Source organism: Leopardus geoffroyi, chromosome C1 (genome assembly GCF_018350155.1).
Source record: "Leopardus geoffroyi isolate Oge1 chromosome C1, O.geoffroyi_Oge1_pat1.0, whole genome shotgun sequence".
Taxonomy (NCBI): Eukaryota; Metazoa; Chordata; class Mammalia; order Carnivora; family Felidae; genus Leopardus; species Leopardus geoffroyi.
The window spans coordinates 99672613-99689118 of NC_059328.1; the positions used below are offsets into that span (position 1 = coordinate 99672613).

Consider the following 16506-nt stretch of genomic DNA (forward strand, 5'->3'; position numbering starts at 1 on the left):
TGCCCCCTTTAGACAGGCAAGGGTTCTCCAGTTTGCTACACTCCCCACCACCCCCTATTGTCTCTTACCGCCCGCCTTGCTATTGATTACATTGCCTTCCTGGCCCTATAGAAGCTTTACAGCTACATCACACATACGGAATAATTGCCGTAACAACACCTGCTGCCACAGGACCAGACACCGTGCTGAACCTGCTACATACATTCTCCCGTCTGACCCAGTGGAGTAGATATCATTATTCCCAACTCATAATGCAGAAACTGGGATTCACCATCCCTAAGCGATTTGCCTGTGGTCTGACAGCAAGCGTCTACCCCATGCAATTAACTGCTGTGCTCAGACAGGCAGGCAGATCTGGATCTAATTCCCTAAGATAGTAGAAAGTCAGGTTGCATAGACAGAAAATGTCTTTATGAGCCACATATTGAATTGAAGTTCAGTTATGGACATATGCATTTTTCCTTGTCAATAACAGGCTCCTCCCATTGGCTTAGAGGGCACCCACCACTGGCTCAGTAAAAGCCCCAAACAATCACTAGGTTTTCCTTTTTTACCCATAATATATTCAGGAACGGCTAGCCACGACCCTGATTATGAAGTCACCAAGATCCCTTTGGTATTAAAGACACCAGAATACTCTCCCTTTCTTCCTCGGGACCCCTGTCTTGACCCCCTTCTGATGCCGGGTGCCCAGTGCCCTGAGCTCCCCAGAAGGGACCCGGGGGCCCCGCTGTAACATCCCACCTGGGCCCAAACTCTGAGATGTCACCTCACTTTCCAGATTTTCCCCATCCCTTTTGTGTATCAAAATGTCCTTCATCAAAACATCCTCTGCCATGTCTCCAATCTTCAAGCTCTTGCCAGGTGACTGTTACATTCATCTGATAAATGAATGGGGGAGATGAGGGGCTGACAGGTTCACTCATTGCTCTCCCAGCCACCTGTGGATTGGCCATCCTCTCTTTTTAAAACCATCTCGGAGGCTCGGAGGAGACTGAAGGCAAAACTCAACTCTGCAGTCACCCTTCCCAGTGGCCATCCTCTGATTCCTCCCACACCTTTGTCCCCTCCTGCTACTGGGTCTCTCCAGCTGGCCCTGTCCTCTGCCTGGAGATCCCTTCCATCCCTCGTGGCCAGTGTCTGCCTCTTTGTCCTTCAATCTTGGCTCAGTCACAGCCTCATCAAAAAGCACGCCCTGCCCTCCCTGACGAGGTCACTGTCAGACTCCAGCACCAAGAACCCTTCTTCAGGGGCAGAAGTCTGCATTTATTCATCAGATGAACACATCTGGACCCTCATCAGATGATGGGTGCCATGATGCTGTCATGGCAGGGTTTCACCTGCTTCTGTTCCCTTTCGTATCCCTAGGTCCTATAGGTCCAATTTATATTTGTGGAAGAAAAGCGTGGCTGGGGGAGGTGGGTGGGGAGCAATTTCTAATTGAAATTCTAGGTGAATCAGAAAGAACCTAAATGACTTGCCCAAGGACACAAGGCTGGTTAGCGACACAGCAGAAAGTTGGACCCAAGTTCCCAAGGCACATTTCCTTTCCGCTCTGTCATTCTTTCCTCTGGGGCCTCTGCGGGCCTCTGCGGACTGTACTGAATAATCGGACCCTGGAAATTATGATGGCTTTGGAGGCATGCCCAGTCTGGCTCCAGACGCAGGTGGTGCAGTAGACTCAGGCTGCAGCAGGATCCCTTTGCCATGTGCAAGGGGCAGAGAGGGGCTGCAAGCGCCAGGGCAGACCTCTGGGTCACAGAAAGACATCTTTGACGTGGCACCACCCGGGGAAGACCCCCAGGGCACTGGGGCTGGTCTCAGCAGGAGCTGAGTCTTAACGCAGGATAATCGACGTGCTTAGAAGAAGAAGGACCATCTGTGGTGCCCTTGCAATGTGCAAAACACTTTAGGGACACTGTTTGGTTGATTGTCACACACGAGACCTGCCCCAAACATATTATTCTCCCCATTTACAGATGACGAGACAGGTCCAGAGACCAAGCTGCCAAGCATCACACAGCTAGCCAGTGGAAGGACTGGCTTTTAAACCCGATATGTCAGGTGGCTGAGCAAATTCTTGCAGCACAGCCTCAAATAAAGAAAAGGAAGTTCAAGACCTCATGAAAGTACAGGATGCAGGAACTCGGTATAAGGAGGATAAGGAGGGGCACCCGGGTGGCTCAGTCGGTTAAGCGGCCGACTTTGGCTCAGGTCATGATCTCATGGTTCGTGAGTTCGAGCCCCGTGTTGGGCTCTGTGCTGTCAGTACAGAGCCTGCTTCGGATCCTGTCTCTCTGCCCCTCCCCTGCTTGTTCTCTCTCTCTCTCTCTCTCTCTCTCAAAAATAAACATTAGAAGGAGGAGGAGAGAGCCAGAGGGGGCCAGAGGGAACACTCACAGGAGGAAAAAGATTCAGTAGGAGGGTGCTGGCCCTGGGAGCAGTGGGAAGAGGGGGCTGGCACCTAGAAGTCCAGAATGCAGCAGGCCTTGGCAGTGGAGTGGAGAAGGAGCAGGAGGCCTGGGCGGAGGAGACCCCCATCCTGGGCAGAGATCTCAACGCACTTCCCGTTTCCCCCGGCCGCACGCACCCTTCCTTCCTCCCCAGTCTTTTTAGCAAAAGGAGTTTTTATTTCCACCTTCTATGGATACATTCATTTGTTAAGCAACCAGATGTCCCGGATCCAGAAGAAGAAAACGGCAGTCTGGTGGACCAGCTGTCCAGTTTAAAGGAACATGCAGGGATCCGTCCCTGCCCTTAATGCTGTGTCTCTGACGCCTGCTTCCGAGAGAGCGGCACGGGGAGGAGACGGGAGGCACTGTGCGTCCTGAGGGGGGGAGGGGGCTCCAGAAGGGGCTCGGCCGGCACTCATAGCTGGCCTCCTCTGGGTGACATTGGACCCCTAATGTTCCAGAGTTCATTCCCCGCCTCCAGAGGGAGGAGCGGGAAGGAATGGCCTCGAAGGCTTCTTGTACTTACGGGTTGATGGTTCTCCAACCTTGGCCTGGGGGTGCGGGCAGAGCGAGATAAGAGAAAGGACAGTGGTGACCAGGAGTCACCCACAAGGTCACTGAACAGCTGGGTAATTAAACTGTGTTTGAAACTCACCTCATCCCAATTTTGTACCTTGAGATTCTCCTATTGTCCGTCCGCAGGAAAAATAATTGTAGGTTTGAGAAGACTGTGGGTGTCGTATCGTGTAAAGGGCACAGATGTGGGGGTCAGGTGCAAAGGGCAAGACCGCAAGTAGATGGCTCACGCCCTCTGAGCACCGATGCCTCATTTGTAAAAGAAGGGTCACCATGCCCGCCTTACGGGGTACGATGGGTTTCCACAGAGAGAATGCAGAACCCAGCAGGATTCCTACAAACATCTGTCCCCACCCAGCTCTCCTCTCCCCCCACTGGGGGCCTTCCAGGTGCCACCAATCGGTGGGGCTTTTCCGCTGTGCAGATGCACAACTGGAGGCCAAAGGGTGGCTTCCCCCTCATAAACGGAAGAACCGAGATTCGAACCTCGGTCTGCCCGATCCAGTCCCAAATAGCCTCTTCCCAGGTTCCCAGAGACACCGCAGGGAGGGGTGCCCCGGCGGAGCCACCCTTTGGGAGGGCATCTAGCTCGGGGGTTGCTCTGGAAAGCCCCACTGTTATTAATAAGTCACATTTAACCTCCTCTTGTTCTCAGAACACCCTGCACTCTGGCCGGAAGGGAACAAGCCTCACCAGCCACCTGGGGGCAAAGGGGATCTCTCAACCGCTTCTCCGGGTTAGTCCAGGCTTTTCTAGTAGTGCCACCCGGCCCAGGGCAAGCGCTGCTATTTATACGGTGCCTCAGTGCTTCAGGATGAGTTCGCTCTCCCCCTGGGAGGTGCGGGGTGACTGATTCTGCCCTTATGTTGCAGCTCGGGGGGCCCCGTGCTCACTGCACCTGCTGCCCTCACACCCTCGCGGGGCCTCACCAACGTGACTCCCCAGTCATTTGTCCTCAGTCGTTTTGTCACCCAGAGGCTGAGACGTGGGGAGGGCTGGGCAGCAAAGCCCTTGTAAACTCGGGGGGTAACAAGGCTGTTCATTCTCTCCAGGGGCCGAGGCAATAATAGCCCCTTAAATATGCACTTCCTCCAACGGGTCGTGACACTCGCTTCACTGTGATTGCAGCAGAGGCTAAGGGGTGACATCAGCCTGGGTGAGTCACTTCAGCCGCTGGGTGCTTACATGAGCCCGGCAGCCACCCCTGCCCCCGGGGCAGGGCCCCGACCATCTACAAGGCTGAAACCTGCCCCCTCTGACCACATCGTTTCCTCAAGAAATCACCCAACCCAGGCTTCAGCGTCTCTGACTCCTTTCCGCCTGCTGGGTAACCCCTCCCCAGGTCCAGCTTAGAAACCTGGTCTAGACCCAAGCCCCTTGATGCTAGCCTTGTCCACCCACACTTCTCAGGCTGGTCATCTCCCAGCTTAGGGCTTGGGGCAAGCAGACCTGGGTCCCAATCCTGCTTCTACCGCTCGACGAGCAATGCAGTCTTAACCATGTTACTATACCTCTGTGAGCCTCTGTTTTTCCATCTGCTTAATGGGAATAATAGTACTATCTACCTGCTAGTGAAGGGTGAGATTCAGCAGACACAGTGACTGGCACGCGGTAAAGGTTCAGTGAATGGCTCGTGTGTCTCCGTGTGTGTGTGTGTGTGTGTGTGTGTGTGTGCAGGCATGCGCCCGTGAACGTGTGCCTGAGTCTTGACTCCTTCACTGTATTTTTTTCCCATATACCAATTTGAGCCCCACGGGGCTACATCATTTCTATGGTCTCAAGAATCCGGCTTTCTTATTTCATCCTTCCTCTTGCTTTTGGTGTTCTAACCTCTTTCCCCATACGTTTTGCCCAGCCCTTTGCAGCCCTCATACCCTCTGTTCATTTCAAATGGCTTACAATAGCAGTGTATCAACATTTACAACATTTTCAGTCCTAACAGCACAGGGGGTGGAAGCTGATGAACGAGCTGCAGAATTAATTGAAGCGATGAATTATTTTTTAAAAAAATAGGAAAATTTGCAAAGATGCAAGTAGGCAATGCACAAAAGAGCAACTCCAGATGATCAAAAAACACAAAAAAAGGTTTCAGACTCTAGCAATCAGGGAATGCCAATTTAAGTGCCAATGAGATATTTCTTTGCGTCTATAAGGATCACCAACATTTTAAGACTGATGATACCTCTTTCCGGTGGGAATGCAAGAAAACTTTCCTTTAATCACTGCCTTCGGGTGGCATAGCCTTTGGAAAGCAATCTGGCAACATCTGCTGAAATTAAAATTAAAAACACATATACAGGGGGCCTGGGTGACTTAGTCGGTTAAGTGTCCAACTTCAGCTCAGGTCACAATCTCATGGTTCATGAGTTCAAGCCCCATGTCGGGCTCTGTGCTGATAGCTCAGAGCCTGACGCCTGCTTCAGAGTCTGTGTCTCCCTCTCTCTCTGCCCCTCCACTGCTTGCACTCTCTCAAAAAATAAATAAGCACTAAAAAAATTTTTTAAAAAGTACATATACCTTTTGACATATCCGTTCCACTTCTGGGAATCTACCCCATAGACATAAAAACACAGCTGACCCTGAACAACACATGTTTGAAAAGTGTGTGTCCGCTTATAAGCAGATTTTCTTCTACAAATACAGTACAGCACCATGAATGTATTTTCTCTTCCTTACGATTTTCTTGATTTTCTCTAGCTTTCTTTATTACAAGTATACAGCATATCATGCATGTAACATACAAAATGTATGTTCATTGACTGTTTATGTTACCGGTAAGGCATCTGGTCAACAGTAGGCTACTAGTAAAGTTTTTGGAGTCAAAGGTTAGACATGGAATTTTGACTGCGTGGGGGTCGGTGCCCGAACCCGTGTTGTTCAAGGCTGAACTGGACCAGAATGTATGACCAAACGCACAAGGAGGTATACTAGGTTGCTGTTTAGAGTGGAAAGCAAAACCTAGAAACAAGGCGAATGTCCTTCAGAGGGGGAGAGGGCGATCTATTAGGACATGTGAGGAAACATTCTGCAGCCATTATAAAGAACAAACTGGACCTATCACAGGTGACTCATAGGGATTACCATGAATAATTGGTAAGGGAATTGTGCATAACATCATCCCACTTTTAAGAAGAAATACGCCACCCTTCCCCACCCTCTGCTCCATTGTGTATGTGAGCCAACACCATGAACGTGGAGGAGACGTGGCAGAGACCAGCCCCAGTGGCATCCTGGTTTGGAAGATGGACAGTCACGTGGTAAGAGGGGGGTGGGAGAAAGTGAGGGAGGACCCAATCCGAAGATAAAGGGAAAAAAAGGATCCCATCAAAAATTAAAACATGTAGTACAATCACATTTGTCCACTAATGTAAAGGTATGTGTGTGAGTACATGTAAGAAGAAATTTTAAATCTCATATACATGCCTTAAACACTTCTGTTAACCCAAAACATACAGACGTCCATTCCTTCACCGAGAGTTTGACATACAGTCAAGGTCTCTGCACTGCGGATATGTCTATTTCTTGGAGTTCCGCCCTACCCTGCCCTTGTACAGAAATCACACCCTGAATTCATTGTCTACAATTTCTAATGTCCGTTTCCGTAGAGGAGAGCGAGAACCTCAGACACTTGAAAACAAGTCGAGTAGAGGAACTTTTTAGATACTAGGCTCGGCCTCCAGGCTTTTCCGCTGTCTTGCTACATCCGGTTCAACAATAACCTCATTTTAGGATCTCTCCTCTATTAGGTCTCTCCAAACTGTCACCTTGGTTCTTACAGAATCAGTAACTCTTTGTTTCACACCCACGTTTCCCCCATTTATGTGACATCCATTGGAGTACGGCTGGCACAGAACAGGCTTGGGGACAAACTCATCTCCCTGCAGGTGACATTCATGTCAACAGGTAGACACGGTGTATGTGGCACCCCGGAAGCCACGAGCATCCTCTGGCCTGCTTCAGTGTGCCCCCTGGGAGGGAACGGCAACCAGCATTTCACGGAGAGAACGCACAGGGCCACGCAGCCTGGCGAGTCAGTTACGAGAGGCAGAACTTCACTGAAAATTCTTACGCGCTGTGAACTGGCGAGGGCGAAGATGCCTTGGTGGGTGACATCCAGCTCTCTGATTATGTGACTCTATCAATTATTCTGTGATTGAAATAGCTAGGGCTGTGAGTGTGGGGGTCAGGATTACCCGGAGGATTGCGTCCTTTTTACCGTATGTTAGGTAGCATTCTGCTGAACCGGCAACGAGTCTGGGGTAAGAGGCTTGGCTGGGGTGGCCAGCCTGGGTGCTTACAAAACTGTCCCGGGACAGGGGACCCAGCATCAGGACAGAACTCTGGCCCAGCTTTAAATATCCTAATTTGCTAGGCAACTTGGGACACATCATTTGATGTCACTACACCTGTTTCCTCGTCTGCAAAATGGGGTGATCCCGCCTAACTCACAGTTTTTCTGAGACTCAGATGACTGTTCATAAAAGTATTTACCACAACGAGAGGACCACCCGGCTTCTTTTCACGTGTGCACACCCTCTATAGTATTTTTAGCAACAGGAGGGAGTGAGGGGTTCTGTCCCTCCACAAGCTTACTTACACTTGGAGCAGATCGAGAGGATCCGGGCCCACCTTCACCGGCTCACCGCAAGTGTCCCTGGGCAAGTCACTTCATCTCTCTGAGCATCGGTTCTGTCACCTGGGAAATGGAGAACGGTGGTGGGGAAATTGCTTAGCAGTTACGGTGAGGATTAAGCAGAGGTTGCGAGGCCAAAGGCGTCTGGGACACAGGAGAGGCTCAGTAGAGGTGATTCTCGTGGACAAGATTCTTAGTCCACACTCTAAGATAGGACAGAAAGGTAATGCCCTCTAGTGTCCGTAACTCAGTTCTGACTCTGAGTTGTCATTTCTCTTCGTTGTGGAAAATTTAAACCCCAGCCCTTCTCAGAGAATGCCTCAGAGTTATGGTTATGGACCATAACTTCACGATGTGAAGGACCTGGTGGGAGTGGGGGTGGTGGTGGTGACGGGTACTGACCCCTGACCGCACAGGTTGGGGCTGGCTGTCCTTTGCCCTGTCCATCTGTCCTGCGGCTCTCTATTGCTTCTGGGACATATTAGAGCACACAGTTGTCTCCGTGGCTTGGGGCCCAGAGCCAGGAAACGGGTGCAAGACAATCGGAAAGCAGAGGCCCGTGGTGAAACAGAGTGACTGCGCATCTAAAGACATCCAAATTCAAAAAAGAAGAAGGTTTGAATTGGTTTTCTTTCTTCTCTTCCTGATACTTCTGCTTTCAGAAGATTCTCAGCTGGTCCGGGACTGAGGGTGAGGCCAACGAGACCTTCAGCTAAGCTACGAAATTTAAGGGGACACCACAAGAACCCAGTAAGCAAGATAAATAATCTTTAATGCAAAATTTGTAAGAATCAAACTTAATGCAAAAACAATCTGAGATGAACAAAGTCTCAACACTTTAAATAAACACGTGATCTAAAGTCCATTGGAAATTATCATCACCTGGTCAAGAGAAATGCTTAAATGTGGCAATGTTCCCCGTTGAAAATAAGCAAAGAAGCAGATTTTGAAATCCCTGCTGAGTTTTTCATTAAAGCCAGGGAAGGACCATTCTAGTAAAACCCTATTTTAGGGTATAAACAAGCTATTTAAACTTAAAAGTACGATTGAGTTTGAATATACCTTTTTTTTTTTTTTTTTTAGTTACTGTAATGTTCTAGAAAAATCTCCCTCGTTAGGAAAACACATACAGACGTGTATACAGGGGCACACATTTCTTTTCCTTTTGCTCATCTCCAGTATCGGTTGGCCAGGCGAGGCATGCTGATCAAGCGGTTTCATGAGTCACCCCTAAACACGTCTGTAAATGCCGTGGCTCCAACTGCTTTTGTCGGAAGGAGTGAGCGGTGAGGGGGTTTCAGGAGGCTCGTGAGAAGGGCACTATTAACTGGGGTGCTTTTCCTTGATTCCGAAATCAAGACGCAGAGGCCCTCCTGCTTTAATCAGTATTTTACTCCGTGGGTGAAAGACTCCTGAGAAATCTCGAAGAAGAAAAGGAGGTCGAGAAGAGGAAAAGCCTGGGGAGAGAGGAAGGACACTTCTTCCCCAGACGTCAGACACTAACCCAGGCTGCCCAGGGAACCCACACATTTGCTCACTCTGCTCTCACTTCTCCCATCCCTGGCCCCTCCCCCTCTGGCCCTGCAGGCCCTGGTGGGGTGCTCTCTCTGCTCAGGCGGAACACCACTCTGACAGTTGTGGGGGGGGGTGCGCATAAAACGGAGGGTTTCAGAGGCCTTCCAGCCATACGTGGGAGAGTGACTGTGTGCATCTACCTCTCCCAGTAGAGCGTGGAGGTGAAGAGCCCTCTGGGGCTGCACTCCCGGAGCTGGAATCCTCATTCTTCCACTTGTGACCCACTGACCTTGGACACGCCCCTGTCACTTTCATCCTTCATGAATCAAGGGAAGCAACAGCACCCACCTGTCCCTTGGGGTGGGCTGCAGGTGGAGTCAGAGGCTTGGGGGGAAGCACTGGGGATGCAGAGGTGGGCAGAGATGAGGCCGAGGGCCTTCACAGAGGGTGGAGGACAGCGGGTCCCCTGGCTGTGCAGGAGGGCACCCCGGAAGGAGAAGCGGGGGAGGGAAGAGGAATGCGGGTAGCACACAGAGGACCCGGGGATGTGTGTGCTGGGTGGAGGGAGCATGGCTGGGGGTGGCAGGGAGGAGAACCACAGTGGGTGGGGACGACCTGTCTCAGGATCCCAAGGTGAATGCTGGTTCATGACGCTTTTATAGACTCGCTGGCTAGTGTCTGAGGCCAGGTTATTGCTCTTTGCTCTGATTTCCAAATAGAAAGTCGCTTGGTCCTCTGGTGACTCCCAGCCCTGAGTAGAGTAGGGGGAAATGGAGTCGGGGTCCTGAGGGAAGGGACATGGCCTGTGGAGTCTCCAGGGCTGAGGCAGCTGGCAGGGAAGGCCGGCTTCAGGGAAGGTGCCCCCCACCCTCTCTGTCCCAGGGGTGGCCCCTCCCGTAACTGCTTTGTTCGTTCAGTTATAAAGTTTTATTAGGACATAATTCACACACAACACAAGCCACTCATTGAAAGTGGATCATTTGATGGTTTTAGTCTATTCACAGTCGTACAATTCCTACAATTTTAGAATCCTACAATTTTCATCACTCCAAAAAGAAACCTCGTGCTCATTAGCAATCACTCCCTTCCCCTGACCCAACGTCCTCCTCCCAGCCCTAGGCAGCTCGTAATCTACTTTTTAGTTCTATACGTTTGCCTTTTCTGGACATTTTGTATGCGTGAAATGATGGAGTATGTGGTTTCTTTCACTGAGCATGTTTTCAAGGCTCACTCGTGTTGTAGCATGCATCGGACCCTCGTTCCTTTTTTTTTTAAAGTTTTATTTTGTTTTGTGAGAGAGAGAGAACAAGCAGGGAAGGGGCAGAGAAAGAGATGGAGAGAGAGAATCCCAAGCAGGCTCTGCACAGAGCCCAACGCGGGGCTCGATCTCATGAACCATGAAATCACGCATGACGTGGGTTGAAACCAAGAGTGAGACCTTTGACTGAGCCAGCCAGGCGCCCCCCTCATTATATTTTATACCAACTACTGTCCCATTGTACGGATGTCCCACATCCATCTTGTCGTTGGTTGACGGACATTTGAATTGTTTCTGCTACTCGGCTATTGTGAATAATGGTCTATGAACAAGTTTTTGCGTGGACATGTTTTCATTTTCTCCTGGCAATATACCAAGGAGTGCAACGGCTGGGTCATTTGGTTGTAATTCTTTAGTTCTTTGTATACACTTCCATTTGAGGACTTAGCATACTCACCATAAGGGTTCATAGGTCTGTCACCGTGTGAACTCTCTTCATCTCGCACCCCCCATGGAGCCCAGCACCTATGAGGCACTAGGCGTGTGGGAGGTGCCCCACTGCGTCACATGCTGCTTACAAGCAGGGCAAGATGAGGCTGGAAAAATGCCCACTAGACACTACGGTGAAGGGGTTGCTGGTAACCTTGACAGGCGGTGGGGGTGACAGACTGATTGAAGTGCGTACAAGAAAGAGTAGGAAGAGAGAAGTCCGGAAAAGGAAGCACAGGACATTTCTTTGGAGAAACCCTTCCGTGGAAGAGAGTGGGGAAAATGAGACAAGAGCTAGCCAGGGAAGTGAATCAAGAGGCTCTTGGGTCTTGGAAGATGCGAGAAACGACAGTGTGTTTGTGGGATGTAGCAGAAAGGTAAACGCTGATGACGGGGGAGACAGGTGGACGAGGCGGGCGACGTCCTTAAGTAGCCCAGGTGGGGTCCCGGCCACAAGCGGTGTTATGGATGGAATGTTTTGTCCTAAAACCCGTATGTTGAGACCCTAACCCCAGCTGACTCTATCTGGAGACAGGACCTGCGAGGAGCTGACAGAAGTTAAATGAGGTCACGAGGGTGAGCTCCTGCTCCCCAGGGTTCTTCTCCCAGCCACGAGAGGACACGGCGAGGAGGCAGCCACTGGCAAGCCAGGAAGAGAGCCCTCACCAGCCGCCAAACCGGCCCGCACCTTGATCTTGGACTTCCCAGCCTCCGGAACAGTGAGAAAATAAATTTCTGTTGCTGAAGCCTCCCAGTCTTGGGTATTTGGTTGTTATGGCAGCCCCGGCAGACTGAGACGAGGGGGAGAGCCGAGGGGCGTTCACGCACAGTCCCAGGAGGGGAGGCAGGGGGCATGGCCGCGTGTGTGGACACGTGGTGGGAGCTGCTTCTGGACTCTTCTCGTTTCGGTGACAGAGGAAGCAAAGCGAGCCGCTCAGCGTGGGGATACAGGGCTGCAGGTCTAGGAAGAGAGATGAGGAGATTGTGAGCGAGCCGACCAGGGCCACACAGTGAGGCCACGTGAGAGACACTGGGGACCCGCTGGGGGTCTGCGGTCCCTGCAATGACTACGCAGCCCAGTGCCGTATTTGCCTGCAGGGACGCTCAGCAGCTGTGGGGGCGGGGAGGGAGCCAGCAGAGGTGACTGCGCACAGTTGGGGATCTGGCCAGAGGAGGACAGGTTGGGGGGGTGGGGGCGGTAAAAGAGTGACGGTAGCAGAGTCGCTCTCATGACGAACAGTGGAGATGGAGACCCGGTACAGTGAGGGGAACGAGAAGCCGCAGCGGCCGTGTGCTGGTGGCAGGCAGTGGGGTCACCGGCTTGCAGCACCTGCGGGGCTGTGGGGTCCGTGGAGTGGGGCGCTCAGGGAGAGACGTGCAAGGCACAGAGCGGAGCAGGTGCGCTTATAACGGGGACTGTGCAGGGCTGGGGGTGTTGGTGCAGGAAGGTCAGGAGCAGGACCAGGGCAGGGGCTGCTGGGAAAGGAAGAGGGCAAGGCGCTTGGGGCCGACCACGCCAGGGCAGAAGATTTGGGGGGTTTTGAACGCAGATTCCACGGGGAGGAGCCTTAGGAACGAGTGATCCGGACCCAGCACTACAATCTTCACAGGTTGAGGGGTAACAAAGAGAACTAGAAAAGGGGATGTCTGGTGGTGGGGATGTGCCGGAAGGTGCGTCGGAACTGGGGCAGGAGGCAAGGGCTGGAAGCACACAGGAGCCAGGAGGACTCGGCCCCTCACTCTTGCCCCCTGAGGGGCCTCAAGAGGAGCAGCGTCGGGGAGAGTCAGGTTTCCATGAGAACAGAAAGGTGCAGGGAACATCCACAGCAGGGAACACTAGGAATTGTGCTGACGGGATGGGGTCAGAAGGGGCTGAACAGAGCACACAGGGACGAAGGTTCCGGGTGAAGAATGTTCTGGGAGTCCCAGGCTCCCCGCCGGGTCCGGAATAAAGGGTTTGACAAGATTAACCAGACACGCACCTGGAGAAGAAGCTCTGCCGCCCGGAGGTGCCTCCTTCTTGCTAACAGTTGTGGGGGGGCCCGGACAGAGCTGTCCCATGGGGTGCCTTTCACACACTTTGCCTTGGGGTAAAGAAGCGTTATTTCCTCTTTCGGGCTGAAGACTCTCATGTGACCGGGGTTCCAGGGGCAGTGCGGGCTCCGGAGCGAGGGGCTGAGGACAGGGACACAGCCAGCTGGGGCCGTCCTCCGCCGTATTCAGAAGAGGCTGCTCTCCTGTACTTGCACAGGACCCTGCGGTTTCTAGGAGTTCTCTGCCGTTTCCCTGCCCGAGCGACAGCCAACACCAGGTACTGAGTGCGTCAGAGATCTTAAGGACACAAGTGTCCCTGCAGACCACCGACCGCTTACATATTTATTTACAATATATACATCCCTGACATAAGCTTTATAAAACATTGAGAGACCGTCATACACAGTAGTGGAGCCAAAAACAGTAGCAACGACAGGACAGCTACGGATGCTGGTTGTTAGTTGATGTTTCTTCAAAAAAAAAAACAAACCAAAAAACGCTTTTTTTATTTTGGAGAGAGAGAGAGAGAGAGAGAGAGAGAGAGAGAGAGCAAAGAGTGAGCGTGAGTGGGGAAGGGGCAGAAGGAGAGAGAGAGACTCCCAAGCAGGTTCCACACTCAGGATGGACCCAACACAGGGCTCAACCCCACGACCCTGGCATCATGCCTGAGCCGAAACCAAGAGTCAGAAGTTCAGTCGACTGAGCCCCCCCGCCCCCCACCCCACCAAGTGTTCCCAAAAAGACCCTCTGCCAAAGGACCACTTCAGCTTAGGATTCCACAATTTCCTTGAAAATGATGTCAAACTTCAATGGTAAACCAGATGACTTTTCGTTACTTAAATAACTTAGTTACTGTACACTTGGTTTGATCTTGAAGCACCAGTCAGCTGGAGCTATAAAAAAAAAAAAAAAAAAAAAAGGTCTCATGTTAGTAACTTGTCAAATGCAGAGCAGGAGTCTTAGTTACCCTCCTATTCTAATGTGAGTAGCCCTTTTATAATAAGCCCATCAAAACCAAGGGCTCTAGGGAACAGAGATGGAGGGAGGCTGGTCTCGAACCCTCCTGGGATGGGAGCCGGAGGTCCACCTGAGGTACGACCTTCAGTGCAAAGCACTCCTTACCAGTTCCCTCTCCTCAAACCAACTCAGCCTGTGAAAGTGAATTGAAATGGAATTGAAATTTCCCAATAAGAAAGCTGAGACTGAAGAGCCCTTATTAAACTGTCACTCCCTCTAGCAGGTATTTGTATGAGTCCGCTGAGGATGGTTTTTCTTCCCTCCTTGGCTTCTCTTCCTGTTTAGTCATCTCTGTAGTGATGACAGACCGTCTTGGGTTAGCTCAGAGGAAATGAGCCCAGACGGAGAGCTGCGGCCCCCCTTGGGAATCCCCCTTCACACGGACATTCCAGTTCTTGCCTTTTGCCCGCCTCAGCCCGTACCTCACTAGGCCAGACCAGGTCCGACAGGCTCAGCCCAGACCAGACCAGAGTTCCCCAAATATCTGTACTCCACTGGTAACAAGAGATCATAAAAAAAAAAAAAAAAAATCAGGTCACAGGGAGTAGGGAAAGGGGAGCAAAATACGAGTTTTCCTTACTAAGAATCTAACGGACTATGAAATACAGGTGTTGTGAGTTTCTGAGGGGGATAGAGAGTGAGGAGCTTCTCAAGCTTGTCCCAGCAGGCACAGGCTCCTTAGGGCAGCACCACGCAGGGCCAGGGGCCCGCTGCTCCCTGGCCTCTCCCCCAGGGGCCCTTCTCACCCGCGCCCACGCCTGTTGTATCTACTGCCGAAGAATCAGGCCTGCCTCTCCAGCTCACCTTCAGGCTGAGACATCGCCTGCAACTCTTTCTTCCCCGAGAAACGGGACTCTCTGTTCCCTTTCTAGCTCGACTCTGTGATCTGTTTTCCAGGCATTTACCCAAAAATGGAGTCTAGCGGCACTCCCAGAAATTGTTAAATTGAACTGCCTGGGGGAGAAGTGTAATATTATGCCCCTCAGATATCTGAAACCTACTTGGCTGATGTTTTCTGATTGGGTCTAGCCCTTTCCGATGCTGTCCTCATGGACATGTGAGAATTTGGCATTTGTTCCTGGTTATGCTTGTCCCCTCCCCCACTCCTCTTCCGATCCCTGCCCCTCCACCACATAGATAACTCTTCAGTGAGTTTAGGGAACCCCCCCCCCCACCCCTTGCAGCCACAGTGGGCTCTTTAAACTTAAAAATTATTAAGTAGGTAGGAAACACACAAAGTACAAAATTTGGATAGTGAGCAGAAGTACACCGACAAGTCTGAGCTCGCACCCCGAGCCCCTACGCGACCCGCAGGTTTCTCTGCAGGTGCCAGTTTTACCATCCTAGGCTTATTATTCCAAAGCATGGCTCTTCGTGCTTTTCAAAACTCTCCTGCTCAAGAACCTACAATGGCTCCCTCTTCCCATACCACTCTATCATAATGCCCCAGACTTCCCTCTTTTGCATTTCTTCAGCTTGATGCTAAGCAGGGCAATCTCTCCATCAAATAAACCACGAGGGTCGAGCTCCCCTCCATGTCTTTGCCTCTGCTGCTTCTCCGGGCTAGAATGCCTTTTCCACCACACTCTGGCTTGGAGATCTAACTCACGTCCTGCTCCCCTCAGTCTTCACAATTATTCTGGCTTCTTCACCTCCCCTTGGCTGACTGCCCAGCCCTGACCATCCACATTACACATTCTGGCCCAGTACCCTGTGCCCAAGCCCTTCTGCGTATATGCTCGTTCATGCTCTCCCATGTGGCCGCAAGCTTCTCGGAGGTGGGAGCCCTAACATACACCTTCTCTGAATCCCACGCAAGGTCTAGCCTCACTGGATACATGATCTCCAGCCATCAGCTAACATAGTGCCTGACCTTGCTCGAGTGATCTCCGTGCAAGTTCGCTGAATGAATAAAGGAGCAGGTAAAGGCATGAGTTCTGGGTCACTCCATCACCTCTCCCAGGGGCCCTGGCCGACAGCCCTCCCTGAACCACATTCCCAGTCACTGTTCTCGTGGCCACACCTCCGCCATAACTAGCTGGGTCTCAGCAGAGGCCCACCCAGACTCTCGCCCTCCCCTGGCACTTCTGCTTACTGCTGCCAATCTGAGATACCCATCTCGCACCATAACCCCTTGCCCTCCTCCCCCACCCCCGTGTCCCTGCCGGGACGCCTGCTCCTCGCCTCATCTACTGTCGCTCAACCCCTCTCCAGGCCTCTCCACACGGCCTCCTGGCCCATCAACCCCTCACAGCCTCACTGCCCCTGCCCAGCCTGAGCCCGCAGCTTACAGAGCTGCCCCAGGCCTCCTGCCACAGCTGGCTTCCCTGGTAAGCTGGGCATGCCCCGCCCGACAGCTGGGAGGGAAGGAAACTCCAGAGCCCGAGGGCCCTAATGCAGGCAGGTGCCCACAGCCGCACAGTGGTCCTCCCCCAAACCCCACCCCAACCGCTGACCCAGTGGCTTTCTTCAAAGTCAGCAACTCACTTAACAAAGCCAAAGGTCTCGGCCACCTGTCCTCCCACTTGGCC

The 16506-nt window shown here is 52.0% G+C and overlaps 1 protein-coding gene across 2 annotated transcripts in view; it reads right to left on the minus strand.

Moving 5' to 3' along the window:
* Positions 1 to 13236: 13236 nt before the first annotated feature.
* The window catches only part of CD58 (CD58 molecule), a 40990-nt gene continuing 37720 nt past the window's right edge, over positions 13237 to 16506 (minus strand). Inside the window, exon 6 of one of the 2 annotated variants that reach the window (XM_045478791.1) lies at positions 13237 to 13851. In XM_045478791.1, the coding sequence (XP_045334747.1) occupies positions 13842 to 13851 (10 nt within the window). In that variant the 3' untranslated portion in view covers positions 13237 to 13841. The remainder of the gene's footprint in view (positions 13852 to 16506) is intronic. The other variant, XM_045478790.1, reaches the window with a different exon arrangement.